The 22,809-nt window shown below is 32.5% G+C and overlaps 1 protein-coding gene across 1 annotated transcript in view; it reads right to left on the reverse strand.

Annotated features, from left to right (window-relative positions):
* LOC129228272 (E3 ubiquitin-protein ligase SMURF2-like) overlaps positions 1-22,809 on the reverse strand; it is a 170,650-nt gene that overhangs the window by 4,512 nt on the left and 143,329 nt on the right. Inside the window, exons 7-16 of the mRNA XM_054862941.1 lie at positions 21,406-21,710; positions 17,463-17,712; positions 13,090-13,405; positions 12,283-12,386; positions 12,082-12,196; positions 10,602-10,780; positions 8,760-8,897; positions 7,563-7,683; positions 3,331-3,532; positions 24-108 (exon numbers count right to left, since the gene is read on the reverse strand). Of these exons, the coding sequence (XP_054718916.1) occupies positions 24-108; positions 3,331-3,532; positions 7,563-7,683; positions 8,760-8,897; positions 10,602-10,780; positions 12,082-12,196; positions 12,283-12,386; positions 13,090-13,405; positions 17,463-17,712; positions 21,406-21,710 (1,815 nt within the window). The remainder of the gene's footprint in view (positions 1-23; positions 109-3,330; positions 3,533-7,562; positions 7,684-8,759; positions 8,898-10,601; positions 10,781-12,081; positions 12,197-12,282; positions 12,387-13,089; positions 13,406-17,462; positions 17,713-21,405; positions 21,711-22,809) is intronic.

Below are 22,809 nucleotides of genomic sequence, written 5' to 3' on the forward strand. Positions count from 1 at the left end.
AAAAAAAAGTGTCAGGAGTTTACCATGTGTGAGCTTTTGGAAGGTTATCTGTACTAGCATCTATAAGATGGATTGTGAATAATCTTGGGCCAGCTGCTCCAGTGGATCCTATGTAAAAAAAGTAACAGATGATAAAGATACGTTTCAGAAAAATATATGAAATAATTACAATATAATTCACTGAAATTGTCTAATGGTATTTGTGCAGAGATATTAAGAGTAAAAAAACAAGAGGAGTGTCTTAAAAACAAACTCCAATTCACTTGCAGTTAACTAGACTTAAAATTCTCGAATATGGAATTTGAGGTTCCCCCCATTGAACAGTAACCTTTTTTCTGTTATTAAAGCTTTTAATAAATGATTAGATAATACAGTAGAACCTCCATTAAGGGACACCTCTGAATAAGCGACATCTCTATTTAAGGGACATTTTTTCTGGTCCCAGTCCCTTTGAATAGGGACTTCCCAGTCCCTTTGAATAGGGACTTGCATGTATTTACCTCTAATTAAGGGACACTCTGTTTAAGGGACAGTCACAAAGCCAAAAAATGCAAAAAATAATGTATAAACACACAAGAACTAGCGAATTTACTGGAATTCAAGTTTCACTTTTCCTCCAAAAATATAATGTGAATTAAGTTTAACTTGAACATAGGTATGTGAAGGAAATAAGTAATGTATTGTAAAAAAACACTTGCTGAAATTAACAAGCATGTTTTGCCCACTCAACAACTTATTTAAGTAGGTTCAGGGCCGACGGAGAGTACACAGCAACTAATTAGCTTTGAATATAAAACTTAAAATTTTAAATTAATTTTAATTTACATAGTATTACATTGTAATTTACATAACGTAAAGCAAATATATATAATGAATTACTTCAAAATTATTTCTGTATGCTACAAAACTTTGCCATTACAAAATTTTTGATTAAATTTTAATTAATAAAATAATATAAACTTAGAAATTTGAATAATTATGAATTTTATTTAGCATATAACAAACATTTTCAGAATTTAATTATAAGTGTTAATTGTCTTAGTGTCAATGTTTATTGTGATATTATGCTACTAAGTACACGGCGTGCATCAATTCATCCAGCTCCGAATAAGGGACACCTCTATTTAAGGGACAAAATGTCTGGTCCCCTTAGTGTCCCTTATTGAGAGGTTCTACTGTATATACAGTCAGATATCCATATATTGAACTTCCACACATCGAAATTTTCTACACACCAAACTCCCAGCAAATTTCCATGTTCATTACATAGAAAAATTTTATCTATATATCGAAAAAATTTCTACATATTAAAATTTTTTTGAGACAGTCCGAGATTATTTTTCACTTTAGACTGTTTGCCTCATGAAAAATGACGGTTACAGGCAAAAATTAAGTTCAGAAAAAGGTCCCTATAGACTTTAGAAGTAAGTTCGGGTGGAAGAGTAGGCAGATAAGTTGTTGTTCTGTTCTGGAGTTCTTAAATTCCCTGAAGTTCATTTAAAATCTTGGTTGCAACCAGTCTTATAGTAAAATCAGTTTTTGACCATCCTTTTTGTCTGTTGTCCTAGTCTTAAGCTTCAGTGAAATTTGTTCAAGTTAAGTAGTGTACAATACATTCGTTTTGAACTTTTCTTTTTTATTTCAATAACACTGTTGAAACAAACCCCCATCCCCCCTTAGGATTAAGTTGAATTACCAAAGAATGATGATACTTAAAAGCACAAAAATGCCATTTTCCATAAATTTAGTATTCTTGCAAGTAGAATGAAGAGCGCATTCTTCAACTATAGAGCGAAGCAACTATTAGAAATCAAAATGCCATAATGAATGCCTTGAAACTTACAAAAAACGTTAATTCAAAACATGCAATTACGATCTTAGAAGCTATGTAGTACTCAGATTCAAATTGATCTTCTTCAATTAAATTCAAACAAAAGACACAGTAATGAAATAAAAATTAATAGTCTCAGTAAAAATATCAGCACGAAACCAGCAAAAGAGTTTGAACAAAATATGTCTAGCATAATTGTTCTGCTATCTTAAACATAAAATTCTTTGAAGGAAACCACAAAGTGAAGCCTCTGCAGAAGCCTCAGCACAGAGAGAAATAAGAGAAATTGAGTGCTATCTTTCCAGGGCTGGATTTAGGGGAGGGCAGGCGGGGCTACTGCCTCGGGGCCTGCACAACAAAGGGGCCCCCACAATAAAATATCCTAACTTTCACGGGTCGAAAATATCGGATATATACATATATATCAAAATATTCAGATATATATCAAAATATTAGATATTTTCGAAAATATGATGATCTTTTCGAACCCTGATTAGGGGCCCCCACTCCTTCGTTGCCCGGGGGCCTCCACACTTCCAAATCCGGCCCTGATCTTTCCTAGAATCGTTGTCTGACAGAACAAAATGGTTCTTAAAGTGGTGAGAACAAAATTCTTTAACCTATCCCAATTGGCCAATAAGAACCTTTCAGAACCAGGTGTTCACCACACCAAATGTAGTGCGCTCTTGTTTTAAAAATCGAGAGAGAGAAAGAGACTTATTTGCTAGAAATGATCCAAGTTTTTTTTTTTTTCAGTGCATCATAATCTGTGCTTGTACAGAAAAAAAAAACTTTGCTATATGATCTACACAACTGAAAACATAACAAAGAACTGTTCTTTTAACATCTACTTATGTATTTTTAAATAATTAAATAATAATTATACAACCTGACTTTTGCTGCTGAGAGTGTGTTGGAAAGGAAAACAATAATCATAAAACTTCACAAAACAGCCAAGCACTAGGAAGTTAAGATTTGCAGTACACACATTTTTAGTTGCCATTTATTGGTGCCCTTAAAAATGTTAATGCACTATAGTATAACAAGATTTCAGTTAAAATGCCCATTAAGCATAAGCATAAATAAAAATGTCTAAAATTCTCAGTGAGTGAAAAATTCTCAGTGCGTGATGATGAAATACATTTTTTGTACAGTATTCAGACAAGGCCAAACAGTACTTGATTTTTTATTGAAGTCAAATATTCGGCAGATGGATCAAAATGGCTGAATATTTGGCTTTGTCAGAATATTTGTTGCATAATAACTTCATTACTAACCTAATAAACTGCTGTGAAAAATATACAAAGGCTTATGTCAATCTATGAACTGGTAACTGTTTAATCTGAGAATGAATAAAAATACGAACAGGTAACCTAAAGTTTATGCAACATTATAATTCGAAGGCGGTTCTTAATTGCAAACACTTTAATGGCAAAACAAAATCTTTTTTTTTTAAATTTAATATTTAATTTTTTAATAAATTCAAAAGTTTTTATCACCTTGTAAAGCTTTGAAACCTTGCAAGGGTACACGAGAACTGCCAGTGACAAATTGGAGAAGTCTTGCTCTTTGTTCTTCACTATAAATGTCAACTGCTTTCCAAAACCACTTAACAATATTTGTGTCTGGGTTACAGTGTTTTAACCTTGTATTCATTTTCCAGTCTTCAAGATCAATTTTCCCAAGACCTCCAATGACAAGCTAAAAGGGAACAAAAATTCCACTTAAGTCAATTTTAAAAGATTTTTGCTGTTTAAATTATCATACAAAAAAACCATTAGAGCTAAACAAAAAAGTATGATGCTTCCATCTATGTATGTATGTAGGGATTGCAATACCGGTATTTCGAGCAATTTTACAATTTCGAAATACCGGTATTTTCGGTATTAGCTGAAAATAATAGTTTCAATTAAATAATTTTTAATTTAAACAATTAAACATCCACTTATATTTTAAATGTACATTTCTTTTTCCATGCTACAGAACCAAAATCAATCTAATGATGTAAAAATTTGGCTTCAAAAGCACGAACTAATAGAATATCACTAAGCAAAAGTCGCAGAAAAAATGCAAAATGATATTTTCATTACTAAATGGTGAGATGAATCAGTGAAAGATAATTTCGAGTGTAATTTCGAATGCATTTGTTCTATGAATAATTTATTCCAATCATCAATTGCAGTAATATTTTATGATATTTTCTTTAAATATTTATCTCAACTGTACTGAATTTTGTTAAAAACTTTTTCTTGTTAGTAAATCAATTGGTAATTTTCTGCCACTGGTAATGGTTTGTTATCAGGTCTCGTTGTGTCAAATATACACTTGGCAAGATAATTTTTAGAAATTATAGTGGCAAAAAATTTTTGCATAGATGATATGCATAATCATTAATCACATATTTTCAGATATTTACATAATCATAAATTTTAAGAATTTTAAAAAGAACGCGAAAATGAATAAGAGAAACTAATTTCTAACTAAGATTAAATTTCGTCAAGTTTACCGTAAATTTCAAATCAAAGATTTAATAATAAAAATCAAACGCAAACCTCTCCTACTCAAGAGAAAATAATGTTAATATTGGAAAAGTATATCGTCTCTCGGGGAAAAAAAATTACAACTAGTTTTAAATCTAAAAACAAAATATATATCTAAATGTATAATAATAATACAAAAGAAACATACACACACAAAAGGATTCTTCCAAAAATAACACACAAGATACAGAATTATTTGAAGATGAAGGACTTCTAGACAATTAGACGATGGGTACAGTGCATTGTTAACAGTACCACCGACCTGCGTGAATTCAGAAAGAGTATTTCTACTGTTGCAAGGTTGAGCACTAAATGAGTTCCAGGCTTAGAGACAATTCAAAAGAAGCATTATGTGTTTCACTCTTATTGTATTTTTATTATGAAATTTGTTCCTTCATTTTATATTTGTTCAAGATACGTTTTTGTAAATAATACAATTTTTGTACAAAATTAATGTGGCAACTAAACAATATGATTTCAAGCATTTTTTGAGAAATTTCAAATACCGGTATTCATACCTGTATTCAGGTATCACGTTTTAAAAATACTGAATACCGGTATTGCAATCCCTATATGTATGCATATATGTCCAGCATCTTCTGATTGGCTACAGGGTGTCACATGACCTTGATGATTGTCGTATGACAGTGATGACAAATTTGACAATCTCTTAAATTCCCCGCCAAGCCGTCGACTCCTTAAAGATATGATGTCATCACTATAAAAGTACTGAAAGACTGTAAAATACTCATGGTTTACTAAGGGATCTAAGGATCTTTAACCTTTAAAATTTTCGATTTTCTGGAAAAAATATATGTTATGCATAATTTAATTCTGAACAATTTGATACCTTATTTATTACCATACGCCGAAAACTTTTCAAGTTATCGTAAAAATGCGTAAACTTTCCCTATAGAGATTTATGTTAACAGCAGCTGTTTAGGCCTCTTTTTCTCAGGTGCCGGTTTCTTCGGTTTTCTCGTTTTGCGCGCATGATATCTCAGAAAGTTTCTTATATATTTCCGTAAAACTTTTCATGCATGTTCGTCTAGTTTATATTTATGATCTGAACCTAAATTTTAACTAAAATAAAAGTTAATATCTAAAAAAATATAGATTTTTGCCCAAAATTTTGGAAATTTTCGATATTAACTTATAAAATTTCAAAAGAATAAATAAAAGAATAAATAAAGTTTGTATGAGTCAAATTCAAGTAGATTCCCCAATATCATATAAATATAATTTAAATTAAATTTAGCAATTTACATTTTGAAGCTAAAGTTACTAATCAAAGCATGATTATAATCATTAAGAAAAATCTTATAGCTATACATAAAATTGGAGAGATTTACAAGCACAACTGTAGAAACTACTGTAAAAAAGATTTTCTTCATAGGGAAATAGACGTCTTTATTGGTCTTCTGTTATTACATGTCATATTATTTACACGCAAAACATAAAATTGTTAACTTATTTTACAAATATTAGTTTGCCAAAACATAACTCAAATCTTTTGACCAAATTGTTTTGAAATCATCTTCAAATTTCTGGTGTCATAGCATCTTAATATATTTCACAATCACAAGCTTATTTATTATGACCACACTATCTCTTACACTATGAGCATACTGAAGGCAATAGGTGTTCAGTGGTTCAATTCAGCCGTCGTGACCTGATCGGTAAGGTGTCGGGCTTTTGACCGAAGGGTCTCAGGTTCAATCCCAGCCAATTGAAGATCCACTGTCTTCATTGATGGTGACTGGGGGACATTAAATATGCACATGGCCATATTGTCTTTCAAGTGAAACGATATCTCTGGGGGATCAGGGACTGCTCAGTTTCTGGTCTGGATCAAAAAAAATCAGAGCTGTCTTCAAGGTCTCATCCAACTGGTTAAACCACAAAGAGTGGTAGGTTCGGGAGACCCTGGAGTGAGAAATTGTTCAAATCTGGTGCCGTGGTGGCCTTATCCATAAGGCATCGAACATGTGACCTGAGGGTCCCGGGTTCGATCCCAGACAGCCGAAGATCCACCATCTTCATTAGTGGTGACTGGGGGACTTTAAATATGCCTATCGTCACAAAGTCCTCCAAGTGAACAATACCTCTGGGGGTGCCGGATCAGGGATTGCTCGGTTTCTGGTCTGGATCACAAAATTAGAGCTGTCCTCAGGGTCCCATCCAATCGGTTTAGCCACAAATCTCCGTATAATGACCAAAGCAGAATAGTCCCAACGTAGTCCATGCATGTCATAACAAGCGACTAAAAAGGATACCCAATGTAAGGTGTGAGGCCAAGGGCGCCCATTTGCAGGATATTCTCTCCGCAGAAACCGATTTCAGTGCAGATTAGAGTTATTAAAATTTGACATTTTTAATTACTTATTCATTAATTGCTGGAGAAAAAAATGTTTTAACATTTTTTTCAAAGAAAAAAGTACTAAAAGCAAGGAAGTTCCAACTCAAAGGGGTGGGGGGGGATTGAGCCCCCTACTTTCCCCCTAATATAGGCGCCCTTGTGTGAGGCACCCGGCTGATGGATGGATGGCATCTGGGTTGTATGATTTCAGAAATGTCCCCCCCCCCCACTTTTCAGTCCCAATCCCTGCTACGGATGAAATTTTGTGCATTTTGTCTATGGCTCAAGACAAAATTTCTTCCGACCTTAGAACAAAAAAATCCCATAAAATTCTGCTGCCCCCCTGTAGCAGAATATTCCTCATTGATCTGCAACAAAACTTTTATCACTCAAAATTTATCTGCGGCAAATATGGCCACTTTAATCCATATATAATGAATAACATAAAAATGCATACACATCAAAAGGAAAAAAAAGAGTGAAATCGGCTAAAATGTAATCATTTGTTTTTGTTGTATATATATATTTAAATATAGACTGATTATCTGACCCCAAGCACTATTATCTTGCCTGTTAACAAGTGTTTGATCTTTCTGAAAAAAAAATATGAATAAATATTTAAAAAATATGCTGCAAGATATAAATTTTTGAACACACAAAATCATTTGACATGTGATCATTTCAGTTCTTACTGCCATTATTGAAAAATTGTCTGCAGAGGGGGAAATAATCTGCAACGTACATCACCCTACTTTCTGCTACAGGGTGCTGCCCCAACAGAAAAAATATCATAACCAAAATAAATAAAAAATATGGCAAATAATATACTAACCTCAAGTTCTTTTTCGTCAAAAGATTTCAATAAGTGTTGTGGTATTAACTCATTGAAACCTTTTTGTAAAGCAAGAAATTGTTGCTCAATTCCTCTCATAAACCTGTAGTTAACATATAACCTAAAATACAAAGTAAAGGAAAACTTATAATATAATTATAACAAAAATAATAGCCCATACTTATTTCAATAAATTAAACATTGAACCGTAATTGACCATATTTTATAAACACAACGAAAACTCTAAACAACAACTACCAACAAGTAGTGGTTGTTGGCCATTAATCAAGAAGTTTAAAATATGAAAGAAAATAAAGATTCACTTGAAGTGAGCAACCTAAAATAAATCTAGTAATACACTTTTGATATAAAATTTCAATTTCAATGAGAAATATACTCTGTGATTGCAAAAAAACACATTTGATTTAAAAAAAAAATCTGAAGAATAAATTGTATTGTTGTTATTATTTATTATCTCTATTGGCTAATATTTACTAAAGCACCAAAGGTTCCTTTTTTTCCCTTACTTTATTTCTTTTGTGTGTGTGCATGCAATGCAAAAAAATATTTTGTGCAAGAAATTATTTTTATTTTTCTGGAATTTGGTTAACACTTTCAGAATGGCAGACAGATCTGGAATTCAACATTCTGTTGCCATTTTTCAGGCATTATGAAATAACTAATTAATAAACAGATTATAACCATATTCCACTGAAGGCAATATACCCATGCACTTATTGTAAACTATTTTTGTTCTACTTAATTAGTTGGCATATTAGCAAAATGAAATTTCTCCTAGAGCAAGCAGCTGTACTAGCTACTTCATAAATCCGGACATTTTTAAAGCTTTGTAACTTGAAGCTTCGTAACTATCACATGGATAAGTCCGTCATTTTCAATTTTTCAAGGGGGGGGGGGATTGGGGTCAAGAGGCGTATACTCAACGCACTCAAAAAACAAAAACCTTGCTCATTTATATGTAAAAACATTAACTTTTCAAAATTGAGGGGGATGTGGGGAACAATTGAGCCTCTTACAGGGGCTCACATGGTGAGGCCTATACATGGCGAGTTATTTTGAGTGAACCACACTTAGTTAACAATCTTATTAAGCACTGCATAATTTTAAAAAGTTTCTCAAAACAAAAACAAAAAAAAAATTAGGAGAATAAAGCATAAAGAAAGCGCTTTTAATTACCGGACATATTCTCTTTTATTCTCATCTGTCACTGGAATTTCTCGACCATTTGGCTTTAATTCATGAACTTGAAGCTGACCAAAAGAGTCATGTTCCACAGAAAATGATGTGTCAATAATAGTTGATATATTATTATCTCTGCAATAAAAACACCTAAGTATCAATACATGCAAAATATGAAACGCATTAAGCATCAAGTATTTTCAAGTTTTTAAAAATGAGAACTTTTAACATAGTTAAGAAAAAATGTAACACAGCATAATTAAAATTCCTTACAGCAAAATTCAAAAACTTCTTACAATTTAGTAAAAGTTTCATTACAATTAAGGACCTAAAGCCCTAAAGCATTAAATATATTTTAAGATTATGCAAACTATTGATGCAATGAAGATCTGGTTCATATTTGATACTCTGCCTGCTATGCTCAAGAGTAAAATATATTCATCAAAATATATATTTAAATCACTCAAACATGTTTTATTTCTGACTTGATTACATTTTCCCTCCTATTTCCAAGTATATAACCAACATTAAATCATGTATTATAATGTATAATATCATTTAATTAATGACATGTATACTTTTTTCACAAATGTAATTTTTTGTGAAATGCTTTGTTTTGTAAAAATAATATTTGATTTTGTGGCAGAATAAAATAACTTCATTCAGACTATAATGACGAAAAGTATGTTTAAACATTGAAGTATACTACAATACTTACATAAAACTTTCTCTGATAAAATGCTTTACAATTTTAAAGACAGATATTTTCTCTTAGCTTTAGTAAAATTACTGAAACTAACCCAAATTTGTTTATTCTGTACTTACAATGATGGACATTTTCAATAAGATATTAATATGTAATATTTTAGCTTGAATTAGGACTTATAAATCAATGTTCTGTGACAAAAAAAAGCAAATATTTCTTAATATTCAGTAAATTACCGCCCATTAGCCAGGGCTAAAGCAGAAGTACGTGAAATACACCGCCAGATCAGTCATTTCCAGCCGAGGACTGCAGTTTCGTGCTCATTAGCACTCATCAGCTCGGCATAGGAAAGTGACGAGTGCGAAACAAAGTGTTTGTTTCGCACTCTTGGCTTCCTTAAGAGGCTTTCCATCTCCAGCTCAGTCACTTTCCTATGCCGAGCTGATGAGTGCTAATAAGCACGAAACTGCAGTCCTCGGCTGGAAATGACTGAGCTGGTGGTGTATTTCACGTATTTCTTAATATTATCTGAGTTTGTGACAGGATAAAACAACTTAATTCAGACTATAATAATTAAAAACATGTTTAAAAATTGTACTTAAAGCTCTCTCTGATAAAATATTTTACAATTTAAAAGACAATTTCTCTTAGCTTTAATAAAATGCCTATAACTAATTCATATTTGTTTGTATTATACCTTCAATCATGGACATTTTTAATAAGATATCAATATATAAGCTAGAGTTTGGACTTTAAAACCAATGTTTGGTGACAAAACAGACTAAATATTTTGTTATAACTGGACCAAATTTTCAATATTTGCCTCTATTTCAGCCAACCACTATTTGTTGAATTTAATAACGTCATAATAACCTTAGAGTAAAACCAGCACTAAACTAGATTGCTTTCAGGGTAGAATTACTAAAAACTTTCATAAGAAAAAAGCAAAAAATTATTCAAAACAATTTTTTAAGAAATGGAGGAGTGTAGTTTTCTTTTAAATTATGCATACATTTTATTCCTGTTCAAAAACTCACGATGATAACAATGTAGTAATTAGAACCAAAGGTTCTACCTAAAGAGAATGATAGAATATTAAAAAGAAAAGTGCACTAGTGCCCATAAGTACTTACAGCATCCATTTTAAGCTTCTCTGTAGCTCTGGATCAACAGCTTCTATGTCCTCTAATGTAATTGGCTTATTCAATAACATTTTATAAAAGGGCAGCGTAAAACCGCCATCTATATAGTGTCCATGAAACACTGCCAATCCAATAACACGACCAACAAAATGGAAATATGATAGATGCTCCTGTAAGGTAAAGTAGATATTGAGAACAAAACTGACCAAAAGGCATTTAAGGAATCTGTTGATTCACAAAACTGAGGTTAAATTTGATAAATTTGTTCAAAAAACAGCAATGTTTTCTCTCTAATTCACACATAGAATTATGAAATGAAGACCAAACTCAAACATGCACTTCAGTACTCACTTGTTTTTGAAACAGTGAGAGACCATTACCGCAGTGAAGCTGTAACGCTAACACTTACCAATATTAGAAAGATCAAACAACTAAAAAACCTCATTGTTTTGTTTTCAATTAGGCAATTCTATTCTTGTTTCACCAAATGGATACAAACATTATAACATTTTTTTTTAAAAAATCACTTTACTTTTATCATGATATGAAACACTAAATATTTAAAATTACTTTAAAGTGTTGATGAAATAGAACACTTACTTACAATTTATTTGTTTCAAAATACTTTTAAAATACATTAGCACTTTTGGAAGATGTAAAAATGCAAGTTTTGTTAATTTGAAAAAAAAAAAAAAAAAAAACCATAAACATAGAACATACACATAACAGAAAGAAAATATTTTTGTTATAATACAAGCTTTTAAACTGATACACAGTTAACTCCCGATTATCGGCGGTTGTATTATCCGCGGGTCTCTTCACATTTTTTTTTTCTTCAATGGTGATGACTTATGATTGTGTTATTGTTTGTTTTTAGCTTTTACATATATTTTTTACAATCAATGTTATTTATTTTTTTTTTTTTTTTGCTATAACTTAAATGTATGAGTGAAATGTGTGAGTTTTATTCCTATTTTGTAGCTATTGTACACACCAGTATCGTTTGTTACCTATAACTCGGCTTATCCGCGGTTTCGCTCATCCACGGTTATCGTAGCACCCTAATCCGTGGATAAACGGGAGTTTACTGTATATGGCTTTGTTTCTCAAAAAGTTGTAGATAAAATTGAAAATAATTTTTTATCAGAAAAAAGGCTCAAAATTTATGGGCTTGAAACTCTTAGTAGTAACCTAGTTCTGACGACTGGTATTTTGATAACAGGATCAACTTATAATTGCATGGTGTTTTTATTATTATAATTCTTTTTTTTACTTTTAACCTTTTTTCCATTTTCCTTTTCTACTTCTAAATTGTCTTCTTTTTGCCAACAAACACCTTTATGTTTTAGAAACCGAAGCAAACAACAATTTTCATTTTGGAAACCTAATATCAATAACCAACTTTTCAGGACTCTATGTGATTCAAAAAGAAAATGCACAGTTTAAAACAAGACCAATAAAATATACTCACAGGATTGACAGAAGAATCATGATTGATTTGAAGGGTATATATATCATCTCTCGTATACTGAAATAAGCCGTAATATGGATTGAGCATTTCATGTGATAATAAGTAAAGCCATTCCCTGCAACAATGAGAAGGTAAGGAATGAATTTAAAGCAAAATAGAACAAATGATTTTCAAAGATTACATTTTTATGAAAATACATACCTTGCTACTCCTCCGTAATCCAAACCTTCTTCAGATCTGAATTTTACCATCAACCTTTTCCGCAAATCCTTTGGTCTCATTTTCATTATTAACCGATATGATTCCTGAAAGAAATATAGTCAAAATATAAATGTAGGAAAAGCAAAACAGGCAAAAAATAAAGGAACAATCACAAAATAAAACAAGAAAATTTTGAGTTACACGAGAAATGTCCCCAAGTAAAAATTAAAAAAATAATGAAAAGAAAAAAAAATCTTTATAATAATCTTTATATTGACACAATAACAGCAACTAATTAAAACTTTGTGACCCAAATTCCTTTATGTTTAAAAAAAAAGAGTTTGAAACTTATTTTTACATGCATTAGAAACGCTTCATTAAATTTTTTAAATTAAAAATGGGAGGTGAGAAATAAATTTAAGGTGAGATAATTAGGACATGAAAAAGTCCTATTTTTTAAGAACTGAAGAAAAAAACAGTTCCAGTTTTTTAAAGTACTTGATAAAATATCGCTCATTTGGAAAACGAGTGCCACAATACGAAGAAATGAAATTTTTACAAAAGAAGTGTTTGAAGTTTGACTCTTCAGGAAATTTGCTGTGCTCTCCAGTGGTTAATATTAGAACAAAAAATCTGTCATTATTTTCCAAAGAAAATAACTTTGTTTGAAGCCCTTCAAGCAAAAAAAAAAAAAATAAATAAATAAATTAATTAATTAATTAAAATTTCCTTATTGTGGCACTCTCTTTCCAAGGGAGCAATATATTTAATAATTTATGGGAAGGGCCCATCTTTACAAAGACTTACTTCAAAGATATCTTCTCGAGAAACTTCTAGCCTGCAGTGTCCAGACTGTGGCTGCAAAGCATGTAGTTCTTGTCTTAAGGCTGCAAGTTTTTGAACTAAATCTCGCTTCTGCTTTGAATACGGTGCATCTACAATCTCCAGAGCAAGAGGTATAGTAGGGTTTAAAGTAGGCAAAGGCGGCAGTGGGGGAGGATTTGGGCTGTTGGGATTAATGGCACTAGAGGTATGATTGACATTTGAAGTTACTTGTGAAGAATCCGAAACTCTTCCATTCAGGAGGTTGCTATTGTCTTCAATTCCACTACTTCTCCTTGTACTGAATAGGGAGGAAAAATCGGAACTTACTTTAAAAACTTGCATAATAACATTTTGGAAATCTTATAACAAAAGCACTTTACTTACTTGTAATGGAACATTTTGTTTAATTTACTCACTCAATCATTTCACATAAATCACTTACATTTTCATTTATTAATTCATTTACATTCCTTCATTTATTAATTCACTAATTTATTCGTTTATTTACTTATTTTTGTAGTCATTCATTTCTTTACTCGCTCATTTATTTTTCTTTATATATTAACTAGCTTTTACACACGGCTTCGCTCATGTTGATGTATTTTTTTTTTAATCGATTTAAGTTAATGGTCAACACAGGCAGAGGTCAAATAGTTAGCAAAAAATAGTTTGTCCCCAGTTTGGCCGACACTTCAAATTGCCTCCCCCATTTAATATATCAAAAGGTATGATTAAAATTGAAAATGGGGGGGGGGGGGGTAAATGAAATGTCGGCGAAGCTGGGAAGACACCCAAAAAATCACACAACATAAATCAGGGAAACGTTCAGGAGTTGTAAAGAAGTTAGTTTGGGTAATTCTCGAAAATTCCCAATTCGAGTGAGGTCAACAATTCCCTAATCAAGTCAAACATTTCCCTTATCATCCCGATCCCCTTCAAATGATGTTTAGCGCTAAACTATCTTAATTATTGCATAGCTTCTTACCAGAGAAATCCTCCCAAAACAAGGTCATCAGTCACTACAAATCCTGATTCTAATAATGTCCATTTAGAGTTAGAACATCAAAACTTTAAAATACTATCAGAAGAACATAAATTGTTTCTAAATAACGTAAACGGTCCTGATTAAAATACCAAAAAAAAAAAAGTTCAGAGTAAAAACACCATTGAAGTCAGAGTGAGCACAACAGTTTTTTCTTTCTTTTTTTTTTTTTTTTAAGTTCCCATTTAAATGAGGACAATAGTACAAAATACTTCTAATTTCGAAAAGATGAACATTCCCTAAAGTCTATTAGAATGGTGATGTCAGCGTTTTCAAATAACATCTCCCTCTGAAGATCTCCATCATGATTAATTCCAAAAATCATCATCAGTACAGGTCTAATAGCATTAAAAAAAAATTAAAAAAATTTTTTTTAAAAATAAAAAGAAAGAAAGAACGATATTCTCCATTGTCGCCATAAGAGTAGGGACAATATTTCCACAAAATCCTAATTAACATCATTAATCCTTAAAAACACACACAAAAAAAAAAGAAAAAGGTTTCATAAAAATTTAAAATAATTCGCCAATGCGCTAACGTAGTCGCCTGGTGAGACCGGAGATAAAAAATGGATTTGGTGGATTAATTAACATTTTAATAGTAGTTTTAATGTTATTTGAGCGTGTTGTTTCACTAATTTAATGAATTAATTTTTACTTCAATACCTTATACATAGTATTTAATGATCGTTTTAACAAAATTAATTTGGCAAAATTTTTACATTTTAATGCAACCTTTGTAATGGCTGGTAGCGCCAAGATTTTTGAACACTCGTCCCGACCACGTTATCATAACTCTGCCAACCGAATAAGTTTTTAAAATGTCATTTTGTTTAATTTCATTTTCTATTTTTGCAATTAAAAGCAACGTAAATATGTAAAATAATAAATCCAAATCCATTATTGATCACCAAAGGACCACAGTACCATACATTCGCCAGACACTTGCCAAGTTTATAAAACTGCGTAAAATGTTTGCTTAATCTGTATTTATAAGATATGATTTTTAATTCTGAACAGATGATGCTATAAAGAAAATGTTTTGCATGTATTTGGCCGATCCTGGCAAAAAATAAACTTTTTTCGACGGTAACTGGGGGTAGGGGGGGCAGACACTATTTAATAACTTTCTTTATTTAGTTACCAGATTATTGTACATAGCAAAAAAACCCGCCGTTAAGACAGGCATTATCCAATCGGTTAAAACCTTGAAGACTTTTTTTTTATACAGACCAGGAGCCAAACCTCTGATCCAGCACCCCCAGAAGTTGACGGAACCGCTTAAACGGATACCGTTGGATCCAAGAAATATCATGCAATTAAGCAGTGTATTTTATTAAGCAGAGAATTTTTCTTTAGCTTTCCATATTGACAAAATTTGTCTGAAACATCTGCCATATTTTACATTTAATGTTTATCAATTTGATATTATCTGCAATGTTGATATTTCTTTGTGCTGTGTAAGTTCATTACCATTGAAGCATTTTGTTTTGCAGTGGCAACAATAAAAAAAATTGGATAGAATAGTGGAAATATTTTAATGGAATGTGAATGTTGTTTTCTTGCCCTTCATTGGCGGAAAATTACTATTTTATATTTTTATATCAATAATTGTTTTTAATTTATTTTTTGTTTATTCAAAATATTTCTTGCAGCAAAAATGTTTGAAATTTGACCATTATTATTTGATTATCTGGGGAAATTCTTTAGCTAAGCAGGGATCTATAACCGTGTGTCTATGGGGAAAGATTGGGTTCCGGAAGTTTTTATTCATATAGCAGGGATATTAATTTATTCGTTAACTGATTAAGCGGCGCTGACAGTATGTCTTGAAATAATCCTGACACATATCTAGCTCAAAATGATAGGGGAAGAAGGGGGGGGGGGACAGACCCGTCATTTGGGCTATCAAAGGAGATTTAATTCCCCACCTTCAGATTTTGGAAACAATGTAATTATGCATGTGTATGACTTTTGTTTTTTTCCCTATAAAATGCATCAGTATATCCCCTTTGCCCTCCCCAGCCTGGAAAACTCTGAAATGATGGTCCTGGGAGAGGCACTTCTCTAAATTAAAACCTCTTCACTGCCTATGGGGAGGGGATTGCCTGCAATAACACTTATGTAAATGAAAGAAAATTTTTTGTAGAAAGTTTGTGGAAAAAGGTAGTGTTTTTATCATTGTAATAATTTGCGCTGGCTTTTTAGAGATATTATAACAGTAACCCAATTAAACACCAATAATGTCCCAAATCCATTAAGCTCCGAAAGAAGAAACAAACACTTTCAATATCAAGCAGAAAGTAGCTAAAGCTAAACTCATTGATAAATTAAGAAATTGCAGTAGCCTTCAATGATTCAATTTTTTGAAAGTTCTTGCTTTTTGTGTGGGTCATTTTAAATATTTTGTACTTTGGAGGAGGGTAGATGACACTCTTGGCCTTTCTGGATATGTCTATGTCTTGCACCATTTATTACATGCAACACAATATTTTGCAGCAAACACAATCTTCTAGTTAGTAAACTTGAGAGGGATATGAGTACTTGCAAAAGTAATAAAAATCTAGCGAAAGGCAAGAGAGGAAGAGCCTTGTGACATCAAGACAATAAATTTGACATTGCATACCTGCCAACCTCCGAGAAAAAAAATCCGGAAGATTTTTTTATTTTTATCCACAAGATTTTAACGCAAAATAAAATCAAACAGGACACCTACCCTCTTTACATTTAACAAGATATTAGTTATCAATTTCATATCAATTGAACTTACTTTCGTTTAGTAAATATTACTTTTATTGCTTTCTTTAAAAGTTTGGAAATAACATTTGTTACTCATCTTAAAAAAAGAACGAAGCAAAAACAGCTCGAATTGAGAGAATGAGAAGATAATTGGCGCTGAAATTGTGCCCCTAGTTGCCCGCCGCGACGCTTGCTTTGATTGGATCCCGATGAAGTCATGCGCTGTATCACTCAAGGACGTCATAATCTTGCCTCGCTTCTTCTCCTGCCATTCTCTTACGGCAACCTTTCCTTGGCTACTTGGCCTAAAACGCGGTGCCGCGTTCCACAAAAGTATCTTTAGCGCCGAAATTGGCGAGATAATTATTTTTCCTACAAAACGTGAAAAATCCGGAAGATTTTGCTCATAACCGGAAAAACGGAAAAAGGACATAAAAATCCGTAAAACTTCCGGGAAATCCGGAAGGGTTGGCAGGTATGACATTGTGACATTGACAGAAAATATTGATGTCAATCAAAAATATTTTTAAAACAAATTTTTAAAGAGTCGGCTCTATTTGAAAAACGTTTCTTACTTGAGCATGTTTTGTACAGCTAAGCTGCTGGACAACCGTGGGTCCGTAAACTGTGTTGTTCTGTTGTTGTGATCCACATAATATACACGTCCATTGGCAGTACGCCTCATTTCCCAGCCATTGGGAAGTGGGCCCAACTCATCAACATTGATTCCAGCTAAATCTCTAGGAACTCTTGGGTCATGCCACGTGCTCACACCAGTGGCTACATGATAAAAATATACTTGGCCTTGCTGTGTCGTTCTAATTTCTGAATTGAATGAAAGAAAGTTTATGAATAAACAATAACAAAAATCCAAATAAATACATTTTTTGATCTCAATTATGAAAATACAGTTGGCTCTCTGTTTAACGACTTTCAAGGGACCACAAAAAATTGTCCTTAAGTAGAAAGCGTCCTTAAATAAAATGCTTTTAACACTATAGTGGACCATCTGGGACCAGAAAAAAGCGTCGTTAAATAGAGAAAGTCATTAAATAGAGCGTCCTTTAACAGAGAGTCAACTGTATAATTTCCCACCAAGCATAAGCTCACAAATGCACGAAGAATAAGTAGAATATATGAAGTGTGTAGTTACAAAAGTATGTATCATCAATTTTTTCCCAACTGTGTTTTTTAAGTTTGCAATATTAAGGTAGACCAACAATCTGAGAAAGTCAGAGTGTTTCAAATTGGTCATCTAAATGGCTTAAAAAAAGTTAGTGTAAATCATACCTTTTTGTAGCAGCAGATATGTGATTTTTTTCTAAAATGACTTCTTTTAGAGATACTTACTGCTGCAGTCATACGCTTCATATAGTAGTTTTTTAGTAGCTATGTAGCTATGTGAACCCAGAGGCAGAGGAAAAATAATGACATATTGCAGGAGACGAGTACAAAGAGTGAAGTACACTATTTGTAGAATGAAAATCAAGCACCTTCATACATTTTCGAGCACTCTTCCTGGCAAAAATCAAGGATGTGGATAAAATTAAAAAAAAAAAAAAAGTCAAATACAAAATCAACCAGCAACAGTCTCTGGGCCCAGCTAGGCTGGTTCTAGTCAGTTTATTAGTTCCCAATGAAGTTCAATGGCTCTATTAAAGCTAAATACCCCCTTGCTCATTACCACCTCTTCCAGTAAGCTGTTCCATCCAAGTGCTCACAACCCAACTAAAGAAGTAATTTTTCCCAATTTCCAGATTAGCTGCAGATTTGAATAGCTTAAAACAATGACCCCTCGTCCTGCTTTCGGAGCAAAAATTTAACCCATTAACGTCTGTCATTTTAAGACTTTTAAGTCTGGCATCCCAATCTAAATCTGAAAGTCCCCTATCTAGCCTAGTAGCCCTTCTTTGAACTCTTTCCAATAAAGAAATATCATTCTTGAGAGAAGGAGACCAAAACTGAACAGCATACTCCAAATGTGGTATTACTAAACTCCTATATAAAGGCAGAAGAACCTTATTAGATTTGTTTGAAAGAGATTGATTGATAAACTCAAGCATTCTGTAGGCTTTGCTACTTGCACTGCTGCACTGTTGACTAAACTTGAAGTTCTAATTTGTTGAGATACTCAAATCAATAACTTTTCTGCCTGACTAATGACTGAATTCTATAAATAATAATTTGCAAGATTATTTCCATGACCTTCATGTAGCACTTGGCATTTCTTAAAACTAACTGCCATACCCCACTTATCAGCTACCTTAGTAAGTAATATCATCTAAATCCTCTTGAAACTGTTTTATTCGGAAAATGAAACACAAGTTATGTTAGAAGCTAGAAAGATGCATCTAAACCTAATTAATTTTCAGTGGCTTAACTGTAATTGAATTAACTTCATATTCAATGCAAACAATAAAAAATCATAGATTACAACTCAATATACATTAAAACAAAACATAAAAAAGTGCATATGAAAGCCTTAGTACTAACAGACAAATTAATATAGTATTTGCAGTAAAACAGGTATTTGTGAGGAAAGGATGGTTATTTCCCTCCCTAGCAACTACACTTTTTTAAAATACACAAAACATGACATTTTAAGAATATTTTCTACATTTAAGTCAGCATAGTGTATTGAAAAGCGCATCCATTTTTGCCAATTTGACACAAAGTGGCAAAAATTTATTTTTGACTGGATGGTTTTTCCACCTCTAGCAAAAACTACCTCTCCAAAAAACCTCTTTTTGTAGAAAGAACTTTTTACCTCAAACCTTTTACTACACCAATCACGTCACGTATTTGGTTCGTGGGAATAAGAAAATGTGCACATTCCACACATTATCCCAATTTTCCAGAACTTTCAAGGTCTTTAAATAAAAAAAGAATTAAAAAAAATGAAGGACTTTCAATTGCTTTATGAAGGGTTTTTTCATGAAACGTAAGCACTTTGTGAGAAATATCAGTACTGTGCACAACAGTACTGAAATCCCACTAGATAAGCCTGTCATCTTGCAGCACAGTTGAGGGGCATTGCAGTGGACAGTTTACAAAGGCAGCAAAAGATGGCAGAAAAGAGTGACACAACACACCAAGGTTTGATAAAGTGTCTTCAGGGGATCATGTGCTCATGTGCACATATAGAGGAGACATGAGTGGTATAAGTTTAACAAAAAAAAAAAAAAAACCCTGCGGCACTTGGCCTGTGAGGGTCAAGACCTACTGTACCCAACTCAAGTTTTTTTGCCCAGGGGCTCTGGGGTGCAAGGCAGATGTCCGGGTTAGGTGGTCAGCCTATTTATTTATTTATTCAAACCCCACCAATCACCACTGTGCCAATCTGGTGAGGGTTTAACCAGATGTGGTGATTGAGGGGACCAGAACAGGTCACGAGCGACCAAGCAATCGCTGGAATAATTTTGATAAATACTAATACATAAACACATACAAAAACATAAAACATTTAAAAACACAGTAAACAAGTGAAATTGAAGTTGAAAATCTGGTTGGATGGAAATACAATATAAACTGCAATAAAAGTTCTTTGAAAGTTTTTAAGCCATAAATTTAAAGTCATCTGCTTGTGATATGAGTAGGGACATTATTTTATAGATATTCTTGCACGAAACTGGATAGAATATGTGCAATATTTTTGGAAAAAGAAAGGTTTTTATTGTAAATGCAATGGAAAGAGCTGGTTAGAGGACAGTTGAATATGTTGTGTTCATGAGCTCCAGGTTGACTGCATACACACAATGGGGAACTAATTATCTTGAATCAGCATACATAGGAAGGAAATGGTCCATGTGCACTGAGAAATTGTACTTCTATCAGATGTTTGCAATAACATTTCTTGAATTTCTAAAACAACATTTCTTGATTTACTTTATTAATTTACTTGATATTGGTTGTGAAAAAGTGTGTGAGTTATCTTTACTAATAATAAAGCTGAAAGTCTCTCTGTCCGGAGGATGTCTGGATGTCTGGATATCTGTAGGATGTCCGTAGGATGTCTGTAGGATGTCTGTGACGCGCATAGCGCCTAAACCGTTCGGCCGATTTTCGTGAAATTTGGCACAAAGTTAGTATGTAGCATGGGGGTGTGCACCTCGAAGCGATTTTTCGAAAATTCGATGTGGTTCTTTTTTTATTCCAATTTTAAGAAAAAAAACTATCATAAATTACGAAATTATCATAACGTGGAACCGTAACATGGGCACAAGCCAATTGGCGAGATACGAAATTATCATAACGTGGAACTGTAACGTCGGTACAAGCCAATCGGCGAGAAAATTCACCATACATTATTTGTAAATATACAAGCGAACCAAAAGACCTTTAATTTTTCTATTACGGGCGAAGCCGTGCGGGTGCCACTAGTTAAAAATATAAAGTATCTCAAATAAAGTTTATAAACATAAGAAGCTTTTTTTTTTTTGTTCATTTTATGCAAAATAAATAGACACATAAGACACATACTTTGACAGTACAAATGATCACACAGAAAATTAAACTCACCATAACCTTCAGGAAGCTCAACTGCTTGATGTAAATGATTTCTTGATAAATAATTTCGATGCCTAGTTGATCGTCTTCGTGAATGTCCACTTCCACTACTAACATTATTGCTAGTATTATTACTAGAATTGCTTTCTGAATTGCTAGTAGAGTTTAGGTTATTAAAGTTCGTATTTGAATTAGAGTTCGTATTATTGTATGAAGGATTTGAAGATGAATTGTTGGTTGTGGCATTATTAGAAACTTGACTACTATTTGCACGATTGTTGTTGTGACCATTTGCTTGCTCAATTTCATATGCGGTCCTACGGTGGAGAGGAAAAAAAGTTTAAATTATGAACAAATAAAACTATCTACATTTATGATATTCACTCAAATTTTCAGCAAAGAAAGTAAAAATTGGCTCCTTCTCCTCCATACTTAACCGTGAGAAAGAACCATATGCATACAATCTCAGACTTCGAAATGGTTTTTTTTGGGAAAAAGTAGGAAATAAGGAATCAAAAAGTAATAAAGAAGGAAAAAATTCACTTAAAAAAGTAGGAAAAAATAGGAAAAGATAGGATTACACACACGTCAAGAATGGACAAATTTATCGTAAATTTCAGTTCCAGAAGAAAAGATAAAAGTTAGTAACATAATATAAATAATATTTAAGATAATATACAAATACAATAGATATGATTACACAAGTCAAGGGGGAACAATCAAATTTAAGATAAATATCTTTTCTCCTGCCTGTGAAATTTATCTTTTTTCCTTAGTAGCATGCAGAAACGAGGTTAAGAAATGTGGAAATACATATTCAACTTTAAAATTATATATACAAGTACATTTCCACATTTCTTAACCTGGTTTCTGCACATTATTTAATTTTTCATGAGCGGCAGACAGGTCTTTAGCACGTGCAAAAAGGTTTAAAGTTGGCGCATGCAAGTACGTTTGGTTCAAGTCCATCAGGTTTTCATGCAAAATAAAAAATTTGATTAGATACTCCTTTTTTTTACAGTCCTTATAATATGAATATGAATATTTATGAAAAAAATAATTTGGTTGCTTGATTTTTTTTTTTTTTTTTTTTTGACATAAGAGCATTAGTACTGCGCCAAATGGTTGTTTAAATTCGTAAAAGGTGCCAAAGAATAGAAATTGTTTAAAGGAGTAAAAGACATAACTTCTAGAATTTGAAAGAGTGCTGTCCAAATAAGTACACAAGCGAAGTTTTAAATTTTGAATAACAAGCCAAAAGAGTAATAGGCTGTGGGACGAAGGCATAAAAAGATGCTTAGAAACAAGGTTTTGTTTGCCAATTTCGGGGACTACAAAAAGTGATATTTTTCCGAGTCCTGACTGTCTACAGACGAAAAAATACTGTCTCATAAATTTTTTACAGACCATTAGAAA

This window comes from Uloborus diversus, chromosome 8 (assembly GCF_026930045.1).
Source record: "Uloborus diversus isolate 005 chromosome 8, Udiv.v.3.1, whole genome shotgun sequence".
Taxonomy (NCBI): Eukaryota; Metazoa; Arthropoda; class Arachnida; order Araneae; family Uloboridae; genus Uloborus; species Uloborus diversus.